The sequence below is a fragment of the Raphanus sativus genome, chromosome 1 (assembly GCF_000801105.2).
Source record: "Raphanus sativus cultivar WK10039 chromosome 1, ASM80110v3, whole genome shotgun sequence".
Lineage (NCBI taxonomy): Eukaryota > Viridiplantae > Streptophyta > Magnoliopsida > Brassicales > Brassicaceae > Raphanus > Raphanus sativus.
The window spans coordinates 9,117,883-9,138,212 of record NC_079511.1 but is presented as its reverse complement, the minus strand read 5'-3'; the positions used below and the strand labels follow the sequence as shown (position 1 = coordinate 9,138,212).

General features: G+C 38.1%; 5 protein-coding genes across 10 annotated transcripts; 4 read left to right on the top strand and 1 right to left on the bottom strand.

Annotated features, from left to right (window-relative positions):
* Positions 1 to 1,874: 1,874 nt before the first annotated feature.
* LOC108844699 (uncharacterized) lies at positions 1,875 to 2,965 on the top strand. 2 transcript variants are annotated; one of them, XM_056997526.1, is made up of 5 exons: positions 1,875 to 2,117; positions 2,223 to 2,361; positions 2,453 to 2,584; positions 2,659 to 2,729; positions 2,833 to 2,965. In XM_056997526.1, the coding sequence occupies exons 1-5, from the start codon at positions 2,029 to 2,031 to the stop codon at positions 2,837 to 2,839; spliced, it is 438 nt and encodes a 145-aa protein (XP_056853506.1). In that variant the 5' UTR covers positions 1,875 to 2,028; the 3' UTR covers positions 2,840 to 2,965. The 2 variants fall into 2 exon arrangements, with proteins under 2 accessions (XP_056853506.1, XP_018473493.2); XM_018617991.2 differs by lacking the exon at positions 2,833 to 2,965 and having other exon boundaries at positions 2,659 to 2,806.
* Positions 2,966 to 3,790: 825 nt separating this feature from the next.
* LOC108814161 (uncharacterized) lies at positions 3,791 to 6,940 on the top strand. The gene is made up of 7 exons (XM_018586671.2): positions 3,791 to 4,543; positions 4,753 to 4,897; positions 4,987 to 5,104; positions 5,635 to 5,677; positions 5,770 to 6,060; positions 6,156 to 6,259; positions 6,328 to 6,940. The coding sequence occupies exons 1-5, from the start codon at positions 4,337 to 4,339 to the stop codon at positions 6,052 to 6,054; spliced, it is 798 nt and encodes a 265-aa protein (XP_018442173.2). The 5' UTR covers positions 3,791 to 4,336; the 3' UTR covers positions 6,055 to 6,060; positions 6,156 to 6,259; positions 6,328 to 6,940.
* Positions 6,941 to 7,315: 375 nt separating this feature from the next.
* Positions 7,316 to 8,908, top strand: LOC108854789 (increased DNA methylation 3). 2 transcript variants are annotated; one of them, XM_018628455.2, is made up of 4 exons: positions 7,316 to 7,443; positions 7,526 to 7,699; positions 7,820 to 8,405; positions 8,498 to 8,908. In XM_018628455.2, the coding sequence occupies exons 3-4, from the start codon at positions 7,901 to 7,903 to the stop codon at positions 8,743 to 8,745; spliced, it is 753 nt and encodes a 250-aa protein (XP_018483957.1). In that variant the 5' UTR covers positions 7,316 to 7,443; positions 7,526 to 7,699; positions 7,820 to 7,900; the 3' UTR covers positions 8,746 to 8,908. The 2 variants fall into 2 exon arrangements, with proteins under 2 accessions (XP_018483957.1, XP_056858882.1); XM_057002902.1 differs by lacking the exon at positions 7,526 to 7,699 and having other exon boundaries at positions 7,318 to 7,443.
* A 1,605-nt stretch (positions 8,909 to 10,513) lies between these two features.
* LOC108844689 (cysteine protease XCP2) lies at positions 10,514 to 12,764 on the bottom strand. Its single transcript, XM_056989473.1, is given in 8 exon segments — positions 10,514 to 11,190; positions 11,317 to 11,461; positions 11,572 to 11,772; positions 11,774 to 11,867; positions 11,950 to 11,973; positions 11,976 to 12,116; positions 12,119 to 12,197; positions 12,471 to 12,764. Coding segments are annotated over 6 exon segments (771 nt in total). The 3' UTR covers positions 10,514 to 11,190; positions 11,317 to 11,461; positions 11,572 to 11,633.
* A 3,750-nt stretch (positions 12,765 to 16,514) lies between these two features.
* LOC108810011 (monosaccharide-sensing protein 1) lies at positions 16,515 to 20,301 on the top strand. 4 transcript variants are annotated; one of them, XM_018582143.2, is made up of 6 exons: positions 16,515 to 16,629; positions 16,811 to 16,994; positions 17,309 to 17,400; positions 17,488 to 18,048; positions 18,297 to 19,362; positions 19,735 to 20,301. In XM_018582143.2, the coding sequence occupies exons 3-6, from the start codon at positions 17,322 to 17,324 to the stop codon at positions 20,186 to 20,188; spliced, it is 2,160 nt and encodes a 719-aa protein (XP_018437645.1). In that variant the 5' UTR covers positions 16,515 to 16,629; positions 16,811 to 16,994; positions 17,309 to 17,321; the 3' UTR covers positions 20,189 to 20,301. The 4 variants fall into 4 exon arrangements, with proteins under 4 accessions (XP_018437645.1, XP_018437666.1, XP_018437651.1 ...); XM_018582149.2 differs by having other exon boundaries at positions 16,587 to 16,726; XM_057009701.1 differs by having other exon boundaries at positions 16,592 to 16,726; positions 16,811 to 16,952.
* Positions 20,302 to 20,330: the final 29 nt, after the last annotated feature.

Genomic DNA, 20,330 nt, shown 5'->3' with positions numbered 1-20,330 from the left:
GTGGATCCACGAAAGATATTTCCTCCTCCAACAACAATCGCAACCTGTTGTAAAAGTATAAGAAGATTAAGACATTATAAATGACCTTTTAATGCCCACGACCCAGACACAACATCCTTCGCGTATGTTACACTTGCGAGCTTTAATTTGGCGTTACCAAAGAATCAATCAGTGATTGCTTATAACTGATGTGCAAATAAGCTTTTAAAATTTTGTGATTGCAAAATCGATCAAAATCAAAGATCAGTGTGGTTAAGACTGTATCAGAGCATTTTTCTTGTTAAGAAGGAAGGATTATATGGAACAAACCCGATAGATATAAATCGAGAACACATTATGTAACTTCTACAAAATTATTATTGTACTTAATTAGTTTACTAAACATTTTCTTCTAATCATAATTTCTCAATCAACATGTCTAGGAAAGAGCTCAACGCATAATATATAGCTACTTATAACTCATCCATGTTTACAACTTACATTTACCCAACCGCAGTAAGATCAAAAACGTCTCGAGAATAACCTTAATGCCAAGCCGATTCACTGCTGAAACCTCTCTTGAAATCGCCATAATTCCCTAATTAGAGCAGCGAGAAACAGGATGAGACATGTGAAGAGGGAAACAGAGAACAGAAAAAGCTGAAACCTTTGTCTCGATATTATGCTCCTCGTCTCCAGTAAGAGCTGCTCCACTGACTTTAAGTCTTTAAGCAAAACCCTTCTCCATTTAAGTGGTGGCTTGGATGTTCCATCGGAGGAAAGCATTCCAGGAAAGATAACTGCCCCTTTAAGCCACTGAAAATCAAAAGAATGATGGCAACACAATTTAATAAACACAACCAGAGTTCCACAGTTCAAGATGGGTTAAGATTCACTTCAACCAATAAAAAAGTTTGGATTTTGCAATATATATTAATCAAATAAATGGTTCAGCTGATAAATACAGAACCTGATTGAGCCAATAGAAGAGGTAAACTCCGGTGAAAGTTTTCTAGTTTTTTTGTCAAGTGTGAATCAGGGCAGAGAGCGAACATGAAGTTGGGTGTTGTTGTCAGCGTCAGGATCTACATGGCGGAGGGCTACGCCGTTGGTTGCTCCAGTACTCCATGACGGTGCAACTGAGGAGGATATAGAAAATTTTCACAGGATAGATTTGTAGATTCAGAATATGAAAAGATTTTCTTGACATTTATTGATGATTAACACTGATTTAAGAAGAAGAAAATGAATTAGGGTAACGATTAAAAGGAAGAAGCTGAAGTGAAAGCATTTAGATGTCAAAAAATGTCTATTTGTTTGTGTAATACGTGGAACTAAAGCTGATATGTCATCTCTTTATTGGCCTGAATTAATTTGAGAACGTGGCATAGCTATATGTTGAGATTATTCTCCTTTTAGTATAGTATATTGATTACAAAAAATAAAAAGAAACTGTTGGTTTGTATAGTGAAAATTAAAGACTCAAAATTAAAGGTGATTGTATTGATTAGAATGAATTATTTAGAAGGGAGAGGAAGCAACATGGGCAAATTGCCAAATTGGTTTAATAGCGAGCCCACATGTCTACCTGACTATTTTGGACTTTCTGAGTTAGTCTCGAAGACTTTGGGCCCATAAAGAGGACCCCACAAAAGACAGGACAAAAAAAAATCTCTCTGAAATCGTCCACGTAGACATTATTACCACGAGGGGATATCAGACTACGTGACGTGATGTTGGTAAGCTCTACACTTTCATTTTCTCCAAGCTAACTTATTGAGCCTCAAGGCTGTCCGATAAATATACAAGCCCATTAATAAGGTAAGGCCCAATTCCCCCACGCAAATCATCGACTCTAACGACAGTCGTGTAGCTCCGAAGTCGCCGGAATCGTATCAACACTTCCACGTAGGGTACTTAGAATCTGTCATCTCCGGCGAGAATCTGATATCGCGTGACGTGAGTCGGTTTGATTCGGTCTAGTCCTTACTTTCTTGTTCCGTTATAGAGAATACAGGTATACATAGATAGGAGCCATCGTTCGTAAGGATGCTTGAGTTACACGAGAGAGAATGCTGTTTGCTCTTCTGTCTCACCGTATTTATAATCGCTGCTCCTTGCTACAGCCATATGAGCTCGTCAGTGTTCTCTAAAAACGCCACATTACTTTTAAAATAAATAAAAAACTGTTGAGATTCTTATTGGTACAATAGAAATGATATGCTGATGTAACGTTTTTGTAGGTTTGATGGGAAAACTTTATATGCTGGGAAGGAACTATGGAAAGAGACTCTGCCATTGCAGTGTGGATCTCGAGTTTATAGATTACAAGGGATTAAGTCAAGTTCTTGGTATGAAGTCAAGATATCGTACCCAGCTTATGTATGTCACATTTTGTTTTCTCTTGTTATTGCCTCTTGTTTGCAAGTTTCTTGTGTGGAAAGTTTCTTCTTTTTTTTGTTATGGTGACAAGATCCCTGCTCTGTTCTCGCTGCAACTATTGAGGAACGGTGAAACGAGTTTGAAGCTAAAGCAGATGAGGAGATTACTAAACACTGAGAAGTTGATCTTCAAAACCGAAAGTCTCGAAAAAGTTAATGACAAGGTATTTTTTGCAGTGTTGTGTTAAATGGGGAATGAATCATGAATGCAAGTAATTGAGTTCGTTTCCTGATTTAGGAAGAAGGGTTGTATGTTTTGGTTGCGGTGGAACCAGAAGGAATCGTGGCTATACCAAATTTCAAAGAACGGTCGTTTATCATTTACAACATAGGCAAAGTTTTTTCACAACATTAAACTTGTAGTGAGGCGAAGTGTTTCTTCTAAAACTCTCTCTCTCTCTCATGGTAACAGTTTGTGAAGAACAAGTGTTAGGCATCGCATACTCATGCTGGTCGGTGGTGGTTTTGGTAGTATTGTGCCTCGTTGTCTCGGCGATTCTTCCTCGGTTTCTCCCATCTTATCTTCTAATCAAGGAAGGAGGAGATCGTAAGTCGTAACCGTTGCCAAGTTAATAGTATCAAGAAGAAGCATATGGTTAAATTACACGGATGATTTTTTTCTCACTCTGACATGTATGTTTCGTTATAATGTTTGTTCATCTAACTCTGTTTGGATTCAGTTGTATTTATATTTGGAAGCTATGATATTTTGGGATATTCATTTTTTACTGGAAAATTGACTTTCTGGATGATGCTACTATATATGTTTTGGAGTAATTTTGTTTCTAGAAACTTGACAACAGTGAACTATTACGACACTTTAAGATATAAGATTATGACTGGCAGGCATATTATTAGATTCGCATAGGATGCCATGTGTTATCCAAGAGTTGGAATACAAGTATTTTGAGACTTTGAGAGTATCACCTAACAAAACGGATATGAATATGATATGCTTTAAATCTTGTGTCAAAAAGTAGGCAGTCAAGTTACAAAAAAAAAGGTAGCCAGGCCCATTCAATTGTTTTATACATTTTCATACAACTTAAGCTTAACTGGTTTGGGGTGAAGCTTGATTCACTCACACACAGATTTAGAAATTTATAAATGAGAGACGGCATTGCAAGTTGCAACCACAGACTGATTGATTTGAATATGACTTCATGAGACACTGCTAAACTCAGACCGGAAGGGTAAGGATAACGAAAAAGAACAAACCGGACACATTACACTTTTACCAACTTTACTCATTTCAGAATTTGCTTAACCGAAAAAATCACGAGAGAAGGAACGAACAAAGACCCCCATTATTCTATAATAATTACATTAAAAAAAGGCGGGACCCATTCTTATTGGAGCGAAAGAGGAACCAAACCAACTCTCTCTCTCGAACAATTCATGAATCAATAATCACGCATCATCCTCATCGTCATCAACCAACCAACCTCTTCTTCATCCATCCATCATCAATGTAAAATTTCCCCGAACCAAAATCACAACTGATTCTCCCCTCCTTCCTTCCCAATCTCCCTCAACGCTTGAATCGCTCTCTCGTTTTTTTTCTTTCTTTTTTTAAACTTTACCAATCGTCTCAAATCAGAAACACTCAACCGTCCGCCCATCTTTCAAAATCACTTTTCCCCTAACTTCCTTTTTTTTCTTCTTATTTTCTGTTTTTTTTTTCCCGGGAAATTTTTTTATCTCTCTGTCATGATAATGATAATGATCCTTTATTAGGTTTCATTGGGTCCGATCTCTCTCTCTCCCCCTCTTCTCTTCGCAGACCCTAGTAAACCCTAGAATCTCAAATTCGATACTCTTTTCTTCACCCTTTACTCTCTAATCATTCAAACAATACCTCTCTAGGGTTTACTGGGTCTACTTCTACTTCTCACTTATAGAATCGGTCCTTGTCCATGGCGTATCAATCGATTCCGGGCTCTGCGTTTCACTACTCCAACTCTCCTTTCGGTGACACAACCTTCACCAAGGTCTTTGTTGGTGGCCTCGCCTGGGAGACTCAAAGCGACACTCTTCGCCGTCATTTCCAACCCTTTGGTGATATCCTCGAGGCTGTTGTTATTACCGATAAGAACACTGGTCGTTCCAAAGGCTACGGCTTTGTAAGTACTCCTTCTCTCTCTCTCTCTTTTTTTTTTGCTCATCTTAATTCATCCCTGTTCGGTTTCTATATCTTGCTTAGAGGTTAATTGGTTCTGAGTTTTTGCATATAGAGATAATGATTTCCTGAAACATCTCTGTTAAGTTTTGTTTTTAAAGATTGTTGGATGACTCAGCGCTCTGTTATTTGATTGGAGGATTTTATTTTTAGGTGACTTTCCGAGATCCTGAGGCTGCTAGGAGAGCCTGTGCCGATCCAGCACCTATTATAGACGGCAGACGTGCTAATTGTAATCTCGCTTCCCTTGGGAGGCCTCGCCTTCCTATGCAGTACGCCATGATACCTAATCTCCCTGGTCAGTTTTTGCTTCAGTATTTATTATATGCTATTTATTACTTACTATGTGACCTTCCTTCATATTCCTTTTTTTTTTCTTTCTGTTAGGACGGATGAGACCTGCATCCCCATATGCGCAGGGTCCTCGCGGTTCACTCTTTGGAAGCCATCCCTATCAGCAACCACCTGCCTATAGCTACCACCAAGGCATGATGTACCCTTATGGGTGAGTTACACAGAATTCCTCTATAGACAGACATATGCTGTGAAGAGTAATCTGTTACATTTGTTCAGTCTCTTTGATCAAGTTTGATTTACCAATTACAGCGTGAACAAAAATCACTTAGAGGTTCTGACGGGCTAGGCGTTGATAGTTAGCTTCTGCCGCATAGGGTTCTTAGAGTGTAGTAGCACTGGGGTGTGACATGTTGTGTGTGATTGGTCATCTTGCAGGAATACAAATATAATTACAGAGGATATGTGGCCGAGCTCAATTTGTTTTTCACAGGGCAAGGTTATGGAATGTATTAGGAGGACCTTTATAAGGCCTAAATCATATGAAGCTTAGGAATTAACATTTTGGAATCGACCTTTAGGCTTATCTTCCTAGTCTAGTATCTTCTTTTCGTAGTATAATGTATTATGGCCGTTGTTGTATAAAATAATAGTCTTTGTCTTTATACTCTCGTTTAGTGTCTAGCAAAGACTTTACTCATCTGAATCTAATTTTAGTTTTTTTTTTTGGTTCCTTCTCAGGGTTACACCATATGGACCTGAGTACATGTACTCACAGTCTCAAGTAGGTTCCTGAAGTTGTTTCTTGGTTTATTTGTGCATTTTTTTTTACTTTGGTTATATATAACTCATGTTTTCTCGTCATGGCGTTTGTAGGGCTTATATGGTCCTTACGCGGGGCAACAATACCTTCAGATTTATGGAGTACCAGGTGCAGTTAACTCACCAGGCTACCAATACGGGCAGTTGAGTCAAAACATCCCCGTTGGTCAGGGGTACACATCATCAGTACAGGGGTATTCAGTTCCAGGAAGTCATAATCAATCACCTTACCCTTCAGCTGTAGCAGGTCCCGCCCCAACGCAGTCCCATTTCATTGTCCAGACTCCTCAGCATATGCAGAGTAGCGGTTCTGATCAAACAACAGGAGGTGAAGGCTAGATGGGCGTAAGTTTTTATTGATGATAATCTTAACGATTTAAATAGGGTTGGGAGATGATACACACTTTACACGACCTTGGTGTTATTCATCGGTGTTGCAGTTAATAATCCTTGAAGACTGCAGAAGGGGGAGAAGTTGCTACTCTGAGTAGTGGCAGGGTTCCTGTTTAAGCTTTGCGCATTATTTAATTTTATCATATTCTAGGTAAAGCCTCTATTTTTGTTTCATTACTAGCAAATGTGTTCGATCTCACCACATTACTGTTGTTACAGGTTGTAAGTAAAGTAGTCTTGCTCACTGAAGAAGAAGTCAAAAAAGGGTAAAGGACAATGGAAGTTTCAGGGTTGGTGCTTCTGTTATCTTTGTCCCCTCGTCATATAGATACGAATGGTTTCACACCGGAAACATGGGGTTCTCGCTGGAAACTGGTAGTAAAAAGCATGGTGTACAAAGAAAAAGCATATACATTTATATAAAAGTAAAAAAAAAAACAAAAAACAGAAAAAAAAACAGATGCATATAGAATGGTGGAATCAAAATCTGATTCTTTGGGGTAGTTTACTAGGTTTTTTAGTAGTCTTCTTGCTATCACTTTCTTAAGGCATAAGGAGTGTTAGTAAGAAGATTGTTAGGTAGCTTTCTATGTCCTCGTGAGTCGAGTCCTCTGCATTGTAAAAAAGAAGTAATGTGTCTATTGAGCTCACTTGGCTTCTGGTCTGTGCATAAATTTTAGCTTCAGGGACCCTTTTTTCTTTTCCATGTTTGTACAGTTTCTAGACTGATAAAATTGTTATTCCAGGATCGATCTTACTTATTGTTTATGTCTTTGACTCAATCTTCTGCTGAATTTCCTCTTGGTTTTAATCAACTCCATTTTTCTTGTTAGTATCTCTTTGTTTGCAAACAATTTTGGACTTTTTAACGCTAAAAGACTCGTTAGAAAAATGACTTGCGTAAATCATTTATCTCAAATTTCAGTTATTTACTTCAAATAAAAAATCAGATATCCATATAAAAAAATATTTAGATAAACTGTCAGAGAATTTCTTGAAAATATTGGCTATGTTGTGTAACTAATAAGAAAGATTAATAGTTAAGAGCGAAAAAAAAAAGAAAGATTAATAGTTAAGAAAAGAAAATATTCGGGCCTATAATCAGACTACTTTCAAGCCCAAAAAATGTTTTACAAGAACAGATGCACGTGACGGAGTCAGGTGATAAAAAGCGTTGACTCCAAACTCAACTGCAGTTAAACCGAGGGACCCACGTGTAAACATGCAAAGGCCAATCAATCCTCCTCTTTTGCATTTACTTCGCTTTTTCTTGTTGCAAAAATATCTGTGTTCTGCTCCTTCCGTACTCATTACAGCGATGACTACTTTATTTATGTAAGTTTCTGGATCTCCTTCTCGTTTTCGTTTGCAATGTTGCTTTTTAATTTCTCAAATCTATGCTTTTGAAAAATTGCAGAAATTCCGATTTCACGGATATGAGTTATTGCTTTCGACTCATTTGAATGCCCAGGAGAGGATCCATCCGTGGGCTGTACCTCCACCCGGGGGTTAGATTTGTGTCATCATTGACCCGGGTTTAACCCTTTTTCAGTTCAAAAAAAAAAAAATTGCAGAAATTCCGATTTCACATGTACGGTTTTGTTATGTGGGGCAATTGTTATGAGAGACTCTCAATTTATCTGTCTTTTCCTGTAACTACATATATTTTGCATTTCCGTATGTTTTACATATGTGTCCTTGTGCAATGCAGGTTCGTTTAATATTATATATAGTCAATAACTAGTCATCTTGGTGCGTTTCTAAAAACTAGCAAGAGCAAGAGGGAAGAAACATGAGTCCGTGCAAAAGAAAGAAAGAGGAGGAACCAGTTGCTGGTGATGCTGTTGTTTGTCACAAACCACAAAGAAAGGGGAAAGAGCAGGAGGAGTGTTCAAGAAACGGAGAAGCGACGACGTCCACTGGACTTGTCTCTTACCAAGACTTTAATTCATCTGTAGAGCCTCGAGAAACATGCAAGGGAAAGAAAGATGTAGTAGAAGCAGTTTCTGCTCATGTTTCTTGCGGAATCACCAGTAAGACCCCAGAAAGACCTAGGGAGAGTTACAAGAGAACACGTTTCAAGAATGGCGAAACTCTTATGGAAAGAGACAGAACAGATCAACAACCCATTTCAGTTCCTCCAGGGATGAAGGAATGTGATGCAGAACCGACGGTTATAACCACTGGAACAGCAAGCAAAGCAACTTTAGGACCATCCATTGGTGTTTTCGACATTGGTGTCAATAAATATGCTTACTTCTTCCAGGTTGCTTTGCCTGGTGTCTGCAAAGATTCCGGTACTATTTTCATCCCCTGCGGACCCATTAAACTATATCCATAGCGTCTGAGTGATGAACACTCATTGGTTTTTTGTTTTTTTTTGGCGCAGGTGAATTCAGCTGTGAGATTGAGTCAGATGGAAAGGTTATACTGGAGGGATCAACCACTACAGGATGTAAAACGATAAAGAGGCATTCTCGGGTTTTCAAGATGAGTATCCAGAAGCTGTGTCCACCTGGATCGTTCAAGCTGGCCTTTAGCCTCCCAGGACCAGTTGATCCGCGTCTATTCTCTCCTAACTTCAGATCAGATGGTATCTTCGAGGCTGTTGTCATCAGGCAGGAAAACTCTATCTAGAACCAGAGAGGTCACTTCAAGCGGGGGAACACATTAGATCTCTTATAGATCTTTTAATGTGGCTATAGAAGCTAGGCCCAAATCAAACATCTTGTATGGACATATCTCTCACTCTTTTTGTTTTTGGAGGTGACGCATGATATGCTTTGATCACTCGATTTTTCACCCAATATATAATCTAACTGTAAACGTAGAGAAAATTATATAGTATTGATGCAAGATTGAATCCAAAAGAATCACACTTTGGGAAATTTTAAAAGTTATTAGATAAGCAGTGAAGAAGATTTTGAACCCAAAAAAACTATTGCAAAGAAGGGATCACAAACTATAAAGAAATTAAGGAATTCATTTTATTAATGATAATCGAATATATATAGGGAAGTTTACTAAAATAACATCAAATTATTGTTATAACAAGGGATCAAGATTAAGAATCATCTTGAACTTAAATTCACAAAGATAGAATCAACTTATTTCTATAATTCCTTATGCTACATAATCCTAAACACTAACTCCCATTCATATTTCAACGTGTATTCAAATCATGTCTAAATATGTTCACAAGCAGACACTTTTGATGCGCTAAACAACATAAAATCACAAAATAGCGGATTAATCCAAATTCATCACTAAGAATAGTGTGATAGACTAAGAATCAAATGATAAAATTTATAATCTAACCCCTTTTAATCAAATAAATCTCTTTTTTTTAGAATCCACAAACCTAATCAAACTATTCATTCATGACAAGTAAACAATTACAATATAAATCTGAAGAGAATATTTTTAAATACTAGAAAGTTCAAAACCCATAATTTTTCCATACCTGTGAATTATGTTCCTCGTTGGTTAATTTTATGCTAAGAGATTTTTGTCATTTGGCAATAAATCAAAGTAGCGTTCTGGTAAACTATGTACATAAGCGAACTAAAGCACAATGTCAGCTTCAGCTAGATGATGTAATTTTGGCAGTAGACATCTTTCTGGTTGGAAATGCTAAATTTGTGCATATTATTTGTATTTTATATATTGACTGATTTTCTTATTCTTTTCATTTTATAGTTTATCCTAATGAAAGATATGGAATCAATTTGAACAAATACATCTCACTTTAGAAACCAAACTATGTCTATGTCTTTATTGATTATCAATTGTTCTACTTCTGGTATTTATGAGCTGATTGAGAAGAAGCTTACTAAAGAAGGATATACATGAGATTTGTATCTGAATCTTTTTGTGGGTTATATTGACGATCGAATCCCTCAAATAGCTGGAGGAGATAAGTCAGTGCAGCGCTATGGTTCTAATATCAAAAGTAAGCTTTTGTGCTTTCTCTAACCTAGACTTTATTTCTATATAATAACCCTATAAACCCTTAATTTTTATCATTAGCTTTCTTCTCTTGAATTTCATTTAAAACCAAGATCTTTGATTGTTCTTGGTTGATTGCAGGACATGAGGGCAGTGCAGGTGATCAAATGGCTGATTCAGCTACAAAGCGTTTCATAGATAAAGGAGTAGAGAAGTCCACACTCTCGATGTCTATGTCTTACATGTGAGTCTAACACATTGTCTATACTATGTTTCATTTTATTCTTTTTGTATTGTTTTTTTGTTTGTTTATTAATCAAATTGTTTATCTGGGTTGTGAAGATAAATTTGTACCAAACTACTTCATATTTACTGGTTTTGTATCCATGATCAATCTCACGGCTTTAGAATTTCACAAGTAAGTTGATAATTTGTTGTTTACATGTGTTTTCTGATGTTGATATATAACTTGTATATCTATTTTGCAGGTACTAGAACATGAGATCAACACTGGATACACCTCTTTTACCCAGCTATTTGTTGTGATAGTGGTTAACGGAGTGGAAGTTAAAACTGTGAAAGAACTATCTGAAGTGATCAAGAGCTGCACAAAGAGTCACGTTAGATTCGATCTTCAAGTCAAGAAAGTTGCTATCATCCACTTAAGTCATTGCCAGGAAGTGAATGCTTCTCTTTTGTTCCATCATGGAGTTATTAAGTCTTCTTCTGAAGGCGTTTGTTGAAGAATGACGTTGGAAATGAAACTCCGAAGAAGCCATGAATGGCATTTGCTATGAAGTAATGAAGACTATTTATGTAGTTTCAATTTGTTTTTCATGATACACTTTTTTCAAGACTTTTCACTTAATATATATAATTAATGTTTTAGGACTTGTGATATGTGTGGAGCGAAGTCTATTTATACATGTAAGCATTTGTCGGTATGTATAAGGTTCCTAATAATCTGATACTGCTTTACGGTTTATGGTTTAGAGTCAAGAGATCACATAGAACTTTGTGTGTTCTCTACTCTGTCGTTTTGCAGGAACTAACGGTCATTGTTGAATAATATCAGAAGAGTCTCTGGCAACTTGATAGCGTCTTGAGACAAACTCGTGTTGAAGCCTGCATCAGCTGTACGAGGGATCCTATGGTCAGATTTAAGAGTGTGACTTGAAACTCTTCAGCATAAATGCACTTTCTTTGAATCATGTACTTAATATTAAGGGAAATTGCACTGTAATATTAATAATAACTTACTCACTCCTCTGTAGAACTGGAACTCTCTACCAGATGCATCGATAGCGACGCTCAGAGGTTGATGAGCCAATGCCTTCAAGAGATTCTTTTCATCGTTCCTAAGTACATCTTGGTGCCCACTTATAGTCACCATTTCAGATTCATCCTGTATAAAAAACAGAGAGGATTAGTATGACCACCTTAATTATTTTTTCCTTTTTTTTTAACAACACCAACTTAATTGTTATATATATTTAATTTATTTTTTGCACTTACGCAAAAACGTTTTGGGTCTCCCAAGTTTTCTTTTTTTCTTTTTGCTAAAAGATAATTGTTTTTTATCGCTCCCAAGTTCCCTCTTCCATGGAGTAAGGATAATCCCCTTCTTTGCGAAGGCCTCCGTTCTTGACAATGTACTCAAAAACGTAATCTATGAGACCACCACCGTTGAACCCACTGTTGCAGGTTGTGTCACAGTATGAGTTCTTATTCCGACAATGTTGTCAAGTTTCCTGTCACAATCTTGTTTATACCTTCCACTGCAGCTACTGTCGAAAATGTCCAACAATTTCCTTTGTAACAATTCAACAAAAAAAAAAAAAAAAATCTTGAGACGTTAAAACATCATATAGTCCAAGAGACTTTAACACATACCGCAAGAGCCCTGGTTCCTGACATAGCTACGGCTCCTTTCTTTCTCCAGTCAACAGATTTAGGCAAAGCCTCAACGTCCTTATAAGCAAAATCTTCGTAAGATCTTTCATCATCACGTCTAGCTATGTCAATCTTGAGCCCTAAATAATTATTCTTGAATTCTTCAAATCCGCAAACTCGTTGAGACCAAGCCACTGCCAGTAGCTTTTCACTTTCTTGTTAGTCTAGTCGATGTGTTTCAGGTTATCCTTGATAAGAATGTTAGGAACAGACTTTCCACTATAGGCGCTAAGGAGATCACAAGATGGATGAGGGGCTTATAGTTTGGTTTGGAACAAGATACTCTGTAAATAGATGATTAGTTTACTCCTTAAACATTCTATCTCATAGTTACATCAGATATAAAACAGTTTTTGGATGAATACAATTTCACATTTTTCAAAAAAAAAAAATACTTTGAAGCTACGCAACTTCTCTTCAATGGTTTTTTTTTTTTGATAATCCGGGGGTTCCCCACTTACGGGGATTATTCTCCCGGGCCCGGTCAGGCAGCGGTCCACTTCACCCGGGAGGATTATACCTGAGCTGAGGACAAGGCCCAACATCCAGTACCGCATTTGGTGATAGGGAAGAGGTAGTTCCCCACCAGATGGTTCGAATCCAGGAGCATGACCATTGGCCCCCAAGGCCTTTACCACTTGTGCTACCTCATCCCGTCTTCTCTTCAATGGTTTCGTAAGCTTTCTCGAAGTTGGAGATCCAGTTTTCGAAGAGTTCAATGAGCTTGTCATTAGAATCCAAATCCTCAGGGGCATATCCTACGATGAAAAGTCGTGGGAACGAATGAGAGGGACAGAGATGCAGCTGATAAGGCAAGAAAAAAAAAACAGAGGACTCTTGTATGCTAAGAGAGAGCCATTAGGTGATTGGAAGTTTTGTACTTTGTTAGTTGATGGAGTAAATGTAAGAGAAGGGTTAGTTTATATAGGTTAAAGTTTTTGATTGACGTTGATATTTTTGCTTTAGAGTAAAGCTGTCTGAATCTGAATCTTGCATAAAGTCTGTGTCTTTAAACTTGGTTTTGTCTTCCTTGAGTAACTTTGACTCCAAGTAATTTGTTTAGTAAGTTCTCTGCAACATCAGAACCCTCTACTTGGTCTAGAAGCTCAATCATCTAATATATGGCCATGCTCCTAATCAAGTCCATACTAGGCCCACATATTTGGAGTAAATCTCAACTATTAGAAAATCAATCTTGACAAGGATGGTTACATCTTGTATGGTTTGTATTAATATCTTCTTGCGGCCCACAATCACCAACCCTCTTTCCACAACTCTACCAGCTAACTTTCCAGGTTGATTCAGCAGCATTTCTTGGAAAGAAAAGGTGGGCTAGTAGTAGAAGACACTGAGAATTGGCCAATTATTTAAAAACGCCATGATGTTTCACGTTCCCGATACTTCCTGTAACATAACAACGCGCCGTTCTGGTCGTTTTAAAATCTTTTCATGAGTGGTTATTATGGTGGATTTTGTTTAGTTATACAGTGAAGTGTTTTTCTTTTATCTTTTTGTGAGATTAATATTCTGTAAAGAACAAAGTTTGACCTGTCAATCCTCCAAGATATAACACAGTCAGGAGGATCAGATCTTCGAACTTAAATGTTATTTTATTTATATGACCACTAACTACTACGAAGTAACACCTATATTTCATTAAGTGGGTGATCTGAAACATGAATCATGTAAAAGTCCAAATTTAAAACTCACTGGTTCTATCTTTACAGGACATATACGAGCATCATCATCATCATCATCAATAAAAGTCTATCCACTAAACATAATGTAATATTGCAATTTTTAAATAAAGATATATTAATCCAATCATAGAAAGCTAAATGTAAGATAAGTTTCGAAATTTTTGGTGAAAGTTTCTCATTTTTTTCTCTCCCTCTTTCATGCTTAATTATTTATTATATTAGCAAGAACTCTCTGAAAAAAATACTGATAATACTTGTATAGACGAAATAAATAGATAGTTGGTATTTCGTTTCGAGCGACAAAATCAACAAAATATTATAAAAATGTGAAACAAAAACAAGAAGGATGTAGTAAGATCCGTTTGAGGTGGAGACACGTGGTCGGAGATGCTCGAAGATACTTGGGAGCACGAACTCTACGAAGATAAAAACCGTTGTCTATGTTTCTTTAGGTCTTATGTATATATTATCTATTGTTTCAGAGTTAACAAATACATTAAAAAAGGAACGTTGGTGTTATTTCTCAACTTTTGTTGCACAAAGGAAAATAAAACCAACTTGTTGCAGAACTAGAAAAGTATACATATATGATAACATTATTGAAATCTTTTTGAAACTTATTATGGTGTAGTGTATCCTGTTGTCAACTAAAATTTTCATATTCGATTATTTCAAATATCATAAGTAGTAGTAGAGGAGAAGTAATTGGTAAGGCACGAAAAGGTACGTGAGAAAGTGACAAAGCACTAATAGTATAATATCACATGCCCTCTCATTGACTCCATGTTCATCTCCCATTGCACTTACCCCATGTGTCTCTTGATTATAAGTTTATAACCCTTTTCTCTTTAATAGTAATTTTAACGTTGTTTCATTGCTTCGAAAGTATCTTTTTCTCTTTACCGGGAAATTGCAGTACATCCAAAGATTGTGTGTGTGCAAGTATGTCTACGAAAGTATAACCTAGCTAATATAATGAAGCGACTTGATCACTTGTAAATTCTTGTAAATTGAATAATTGTTTGTAGGAATTTTTAGCTCCCCACCAATGTACGGTTTAAGAGTGTTACATCTGAAAACTGAAATATATATTAACATTCCATTTGACAGAAAAGTTGTAAATCAATTTGTTTATTTGTTATTTTTACTAAGTTTCAGATGTCATCTGAACTATGCTTGATTTTCATATAATATATCTGGAAAACTAAAAGGCTAGTTTGTAACTTGAAAATTTTTATGACTAAAACATGACCAAAGATGATTAACGGAAGGGAGGACGTTATTAACTTGGACAACAATTGAGATGTTTTTTTTCCTTTAATTGTAACTATTGAGATGATGTTATAACGTGGATTCCTCTGTATTTGCATGTTGCACAGCACAATGTCCCGGTCGTAATTTATGAGAAAACGTTTCAGCTTCATTGCTGTTTATTTTTGGTCTCTTCTGCTATTTTGGATATCATAAAATATTACTGAGAACATATAGAACTATTATGCATAGAAACTAAATAATATAAATAGTAAACAAGTTATGTCTCTACAACATCAAACAAAACTGCACCAAATTTTAGCAAAAAAGAAACATCAAACAAAACTTTAGTATCATCAAAATTACATTTCAGTTGAATTCATGAATTTAAATAATCAAATCCTTTAATATATAATATAAAAGATTTCAGGGCAAAAATATAAATGAAAAAATGATGACGACAAAAGGGTCCAACTTTTACACGAACGTGACATACACCCGGACCACTTAACGATAGATTTGAAAATGTGGCTTTCACAATAACAAAAAAGAAATATTATTTTCTTGACGAAGAACAAAACGTTATCCTCTATCGTGATCCATGTCGTAACGGACGGACCCTCTTTAATTTAATTTCCTACAAATCTACTCATAGATGAGTCATGACAATGATGTTTTTCTGAATACGTATACTGTAACATCCCGAGTTGTGATATGTGAAAAGGCTTAAGAGAATTGATTTGGCTACCTATATCACCAAAGTTGACTTACCTTTTCCGGAATACATCCTGAAAGAACTCCAGAGTTAAGCGTGCTTGAGCTGGAGTAGTGGAAGGATGGGTGACCTATCGGGAAGTGATTCGCGATAGCATGCGAGTGAGGTCAAAGCACGGGAAAAGGTCGGGTGGTGATTGCAGGGTCAGTAAACAATGATTTCGAGCCTTGGAAAAATTAACGACCGACCGTCGGATGGGATGGGGCCCACGGGCCGAGAGAACGGGCGTGGGTGGCCCATTAGCCGTGGGCGGGTCGGGGCGTTACAAGTGGTATCAGAGCTGGTTAGCCGTCTCAGTTCTGACCTGAGAGGCGTCTTGAGACCTGTCGTGGGGCGCAACGAGGACGTTGCGTTCTTTGAGAGGGGGTGAATTGTAACATCCCGAGTTGTGATATGTGAAAAGGCTTAAGAGAATTGATTTGGCTACCTATATCACCAAAGTTGACTTACCTTTTCCGGAATACATCCTGAAAGAACTCCAGAGTTAAGCGTGCTTGAGCTGGAGTAGTGGAAGGATGGGTGACCTATCGGGAAGTGATTCGCGATAGCATGCGAGTGAGGTCAAAGCACGGGAAAAGGTCGGGTGGTGATTGCAGGGTCAGTAAACAATGATTTCGAGCCTTGGAAAAATTAACGACCGACCGTCGGATGGGATGGGGCCCACGGGCCGAGAGAACGGGCGTGGGTGGCCCATTAGCCGTGGGCGGGTCGGGGCGTTACATATACAGTCAGATACAGTTCTCCCTAGATCAATACATCGGAATTTTGATAGTGACATAGATTATCATATGGTTATTTACATTCGACTCTTCTATATAAAGGTTTCGAAAACATTACACAATCCTCGTAAATCGCTCTTCACTACAGAGTTCTTACCGGCCAAGAAGAACAACCGTATGTAAATGCAATTTTTTTAGTAAAAGAAAAGCTAAATCCCATGCAGTGATAGTTTTCTCCTTTTTTAATAAAAGAAATAACTAAACTTTTGTTGGTATGGTAGCAATGATTTGTTTTTTTTTTGTTTTCTTCGTTTTGTAGCAATAATTTTGAAAACCATTACTTGTCCTCATTGTAGATTCCATCTCCAGGAAAAATAAAAGTTTAACCAACGATCAAAATATTCCAAATCAATCATCCTTGTTCTCTCTCTTGATTTATAATTCGAAGACGAAAAGGCAAAGCAAACTAAAAAAAGAAAAGAAGAGTTCAGTTTCCTGGTGAGTGTCGGAGAATTGTACTTTCACAAGAAGAAAGAAAAGGTGACACCTTTTCTCCAGAAAGTGAAGCAATCTTTTTGTTTGCTTTCATTCACATAAAAACTAAAAAGCTATTCTTTGCTCTCATTCACATAAACTAAAAAGCTATTATTTTTCCTCCTATGTTGCTGCATTTTCATATTCATTGATCATCTTATGTAAAAAGGATCTTTTAGTCTAATTTCAATAAATCTTTTAGATCTTAATTTGTAAAGTTTGATTCTTTTCCCTTTTTGAATTGTTGACTAAAAGTTTTAAAACTTTGAAAGGTTTAGCCACTGAATCCAACTGTTTTGAATTTTGGTTGGTGTGTTTAGGGTTGGTTGAACAATGAAGGGAGCGACCCTCGTTGCTCTCGCCGCCACTATCGGCAATTTCTTGCAAGGATGGGACAATGCCACCATTGCTGGTTTTGTAACTCTTCTCTTGATGATTTTGAATTTGTTTACATCAGATCAAAATTCTCATTTGAGATTCTATTAAAATGTTGTTGCAGGAGCAATGGTTTATATCAACAAAGATATGAATCTAGCAACCTCTGTTCAAGGCCTTGTGGTAGCAATGTCATTGATCGGTGCAACGGTCATCACCACTTGCTCAGGACCCATCTCTGATTGGCTAGGGAGACGCCCCATGCTGATTCTAGCATCGGTCATGTATTTCCTCAGCGGTTTGATAATGCTATGGTCTCCAAACGTCTATGTCCTGTGCTTAGCTAGGCTTCTTGATGGGTTTGGTGCCGGTCTCGCCGTTACCCTTGTCCCTGTTTACATCTCTGAGACCGCTCCTCCAGAGATCAGAGGACAGCTCAACACTCTTCCTCAGTTTCTTGGCTCTGGAGGAATGTTCTTGTCTTACTGTATGGTTTTCGCTATGTCCCTGAGCGATGCTCCTAGCTGGAGAGCCATGCTCGGTGTCCTCTCGATCCCTTCTCTTGTCTATTTGTGTTTCACTGTGTTTTATTTGCCCGAGTCTCCTCGTTGGCTGGTTAGTAAAGGAAGAATGGATGAGGCTAAGAAGGTTCTTCAACAGTTATGTGGCAGAGAAGATGTAAACGGTAAGGTCTTCTTGCTATTTTTGTTTGGTGTAGTCACTGCTTTCACGGCCGGCTCTAAGATTTAGGAGATCATAAACATTTTAGGAGATCATAAAAATTTTTATGTTAATTTTTATTTTTAAATTAGACAACTTAGAAATCACTTAACCTATGTATAATATTTTTTTTTAAATTAAAAGTGAATGTTTCATCAGGCTGTGCGCAGAACCGGTTTTGACTGCTATTAATGGTATTTGTTTTTTTGGTAGATGAGATGGCTTTGCTTGTTGAGGGGCTAGACATTGGAGGAGAGAAGACACTAGAGGATCTCTTAGTAACGTTGGAAGAACATGAAACACTTGAAACCGTTGATGTGGACGGACAAATGAGACTTCTCGGAACACACGAGAACCAATCTTACCTAGCTCGACCTGTCACTGACCAACAACAGAGCTCACTTGGGTTACGTTCTCGCCACGGAAGCTTAGCAAACCAAAATGGGATCCACAAAGACCCGATTGTGGGTCTATTCGACAGTCTCCACGAGAAGATGCCTGAAGCAGGTGGAAGCACAAAGAGTGGTATCTTCCCTCGTTTCGGAAGCACGTTCAGCAGTAGCGTCGACGTGAAGCACTGGGAGAAAGACGTGGAGAGCCAGTTCAACAAAGACCACGATGACTACGCGACTGATGATAATGCACCTGACGATGAATCGGATAACGATCTTCGCAGCCCGTTGATGTCGCGTCAGACGACGAGCATGGACAAGGACGTGATCCCGCATCCTACGGGAGGAAGCACGCTAAGCATGAGACGTCACAGCACGCTCAACGGTGAAAACAGCATGGGGATCGGTGGCGGTTGGCACATGGGGTATAGATACGACAACGGCGAGTACAAACGTTACTACCTTAAAGAAGACGGCGCAGAGTCTCGCCGTGGCTCGATCGTTTCAATTCCCGGTGGTGGTCACGATGGAGGCAGCTACGTTCACGCTTCTGCGCTTGTGAGCAGATCGGTTCTTGGTCCTAAATCGGTCCATGGATCTGCCGTGGCCCCTCCCACCGGACCGCTCTGGTCGGCTCTTCTTGAACCTGGTGTCAAGCGTGCGTTGGTTGTTGGTGTTGGGATTCAGATACTGCAGCAGTTTTCAGGTATCAATGGAGTTCTTTACTACACTCCTCAGATTCTTGAACGTGCTGGTGTGGACATTCTTCTCTCAAGCTTCGGTCTAAGCTCCATCTCGGCTTCTTTCCTCATCAGCGGGTTAACAACTTTACTCATGCTTCCAGCTATTGTCGTTGCCATGAGACTCATGGATGTCTCCGGAAGAAGGTACTAAGAAAAAACATGATTAATCCCGGTTTCTTAACTGATGTTCTTAGTTTCGGCTAAGAACCGTTTCTTAAATAAGAGATATAATAACCGTTTTTTAGCCGAAAAGTGTAAAAGAAAAAAAGTGTCAAATCATGAGTTAATAATCCTGGCTAAGAGACCGTCGGACATGTCCTAAGATTTTAAAGGGAATATAGATAATTTATTAAAGATCTATATATATATTTTAAAATAAATTTAGTGCATATATATATACACACACATTTTACTTAAAATTGTAGGACCATAAACCAATGTTTTACTAGTCTATGTTCCGGCCATGCTTCTGTCTTAAAGTCCTTGTTTACTCATGTTCTGTTTTTGTCATTGCAGGGCATTGCTTCTCTGGACGATCCCTGTCCTCATCGTCTCACTTGTCGCCCTTTTCATCAGCGAGCTTGTCCACTTCAGCAAAGTTGTGAACGCAGCGGTCTCGACGGTTTGCGTTGTCCTATACATCTGCTTCTTCGTGATGGGTTACGGTCCCATTCCAAACATACTCTGTTCCGAAATCTTCCCGACGAGAGTCCGTGGTCTCTGCATAGCCATCTGCGCTATGGTGTTCTGGATTTGTGACATTATAGTCACTTACTCGCTTCCTGTTCTCCTCAGCTCGATAGGACTCGTTGGTGTCTTCAGCATCTACGCAGCGGTGTGTGTGATCTCGTGGGTCTTTGTTTACTTGAAGGTTCCGGAGACTAAAGGTATGCCTTTGGAGGTTATCACAGACTACTTTGCCTTTGGAGCTCAAGCTTCTTCTGCTCCTTCTAAGGATGATACTGCATGATTTTTGTAACGTTTGCTTCTTCTTCATTTGCTTTTGTGTACTGAGATACAACTTTCATTTCGGTTTTGTCTTCCTTTGTTTTGTTATCAAATAACTAAACTATTCAATCTTGATTCGAACTCTTTTTAACTTGATGGAAAAG

Excerpts from the sequence above, each read along its gene's own strand:
- LOC108844699 (XM_018617991.2), top strand. The coding sequence starts at position 2,029 with ATGCTTGAGTTACACGAGAGAGAATGCTGTTTGCTCTTCTGTCTCACC. Across the intron at positions 2,118-2,222 it reads TGCTACAGCCATATGAGCTC|GTTTGATGGGAAAACTTTAT; the intron begins GTCAGTGTTCTC and ends ACGTTTTTGTAG. Across the intron at positions 2,585-2,658 it reads TCGAAAAAGTTAATGACAAG|GAAGAAGGGTTGTATGTTTT; the intron begins GTATTTTTTGCA and ends TTCCTGATTTAG.
- LOC108814161 (XM_018586671.2), top strand. The coding sequence starts at position 4,337 with ATGGCGTATCAATCGATTCCGGGCTCTGCGTTTCACTACTCCAACTCT. Across the intron at positions 4,898-4,986 it reads CATGATACCTAATCTCCCTG|GACGGATGAGACCTGCATCC; the intron begins GTCAGTTTTTGC and ends TCTTTCTGTTAG. Across the intron at positions 5,105-5,634 it reads GGCATGATGTACCCTTATGG|GGTTACACCATATGGACCTG; the intron begins GTGAGTTACACA and ends GTTCCTTCTCAG.
- LOC108854789 (XM_018628455.2), top strand. The coding sequence starts at position 7,901 with ATGAGTCCGTGCAAAAGAAAGAAAGAGGAGGAACCAGTTGCTGGTGAT. Across the intron at positions 8,406-8,497 it reads TGGTGTCTGCAAAGATTCCG|GTGAATTCAGCTGTGAGATT; the intron begins GTACTATTTTCA and ends TTTTTGGCGCAG.
- LOC108810011 (XM_018582143.2), top strand. The coding sequence starts at position 17,322 with ATGAAGGGAGCGACCCTCGTTGCTCTCGCCGCCACTATCGGCAATTTC. Across the intron at positions 18,049-18,296 it reads TGGCAGAGAAGATGTAAACG|ATGAGATGGCTTTGCTTGTT; the intron begins GTAAGGTCTTCT and ends TTTTTTTGGTAG. Across the intron at positions 19,363-19,734 it reads ATGGATGTCTCCGGAAGAAG|GGCATTGCTTCTCTGGACGA; the intron begins GTACTAAGAAAA and ends TTGTCATTGCAG.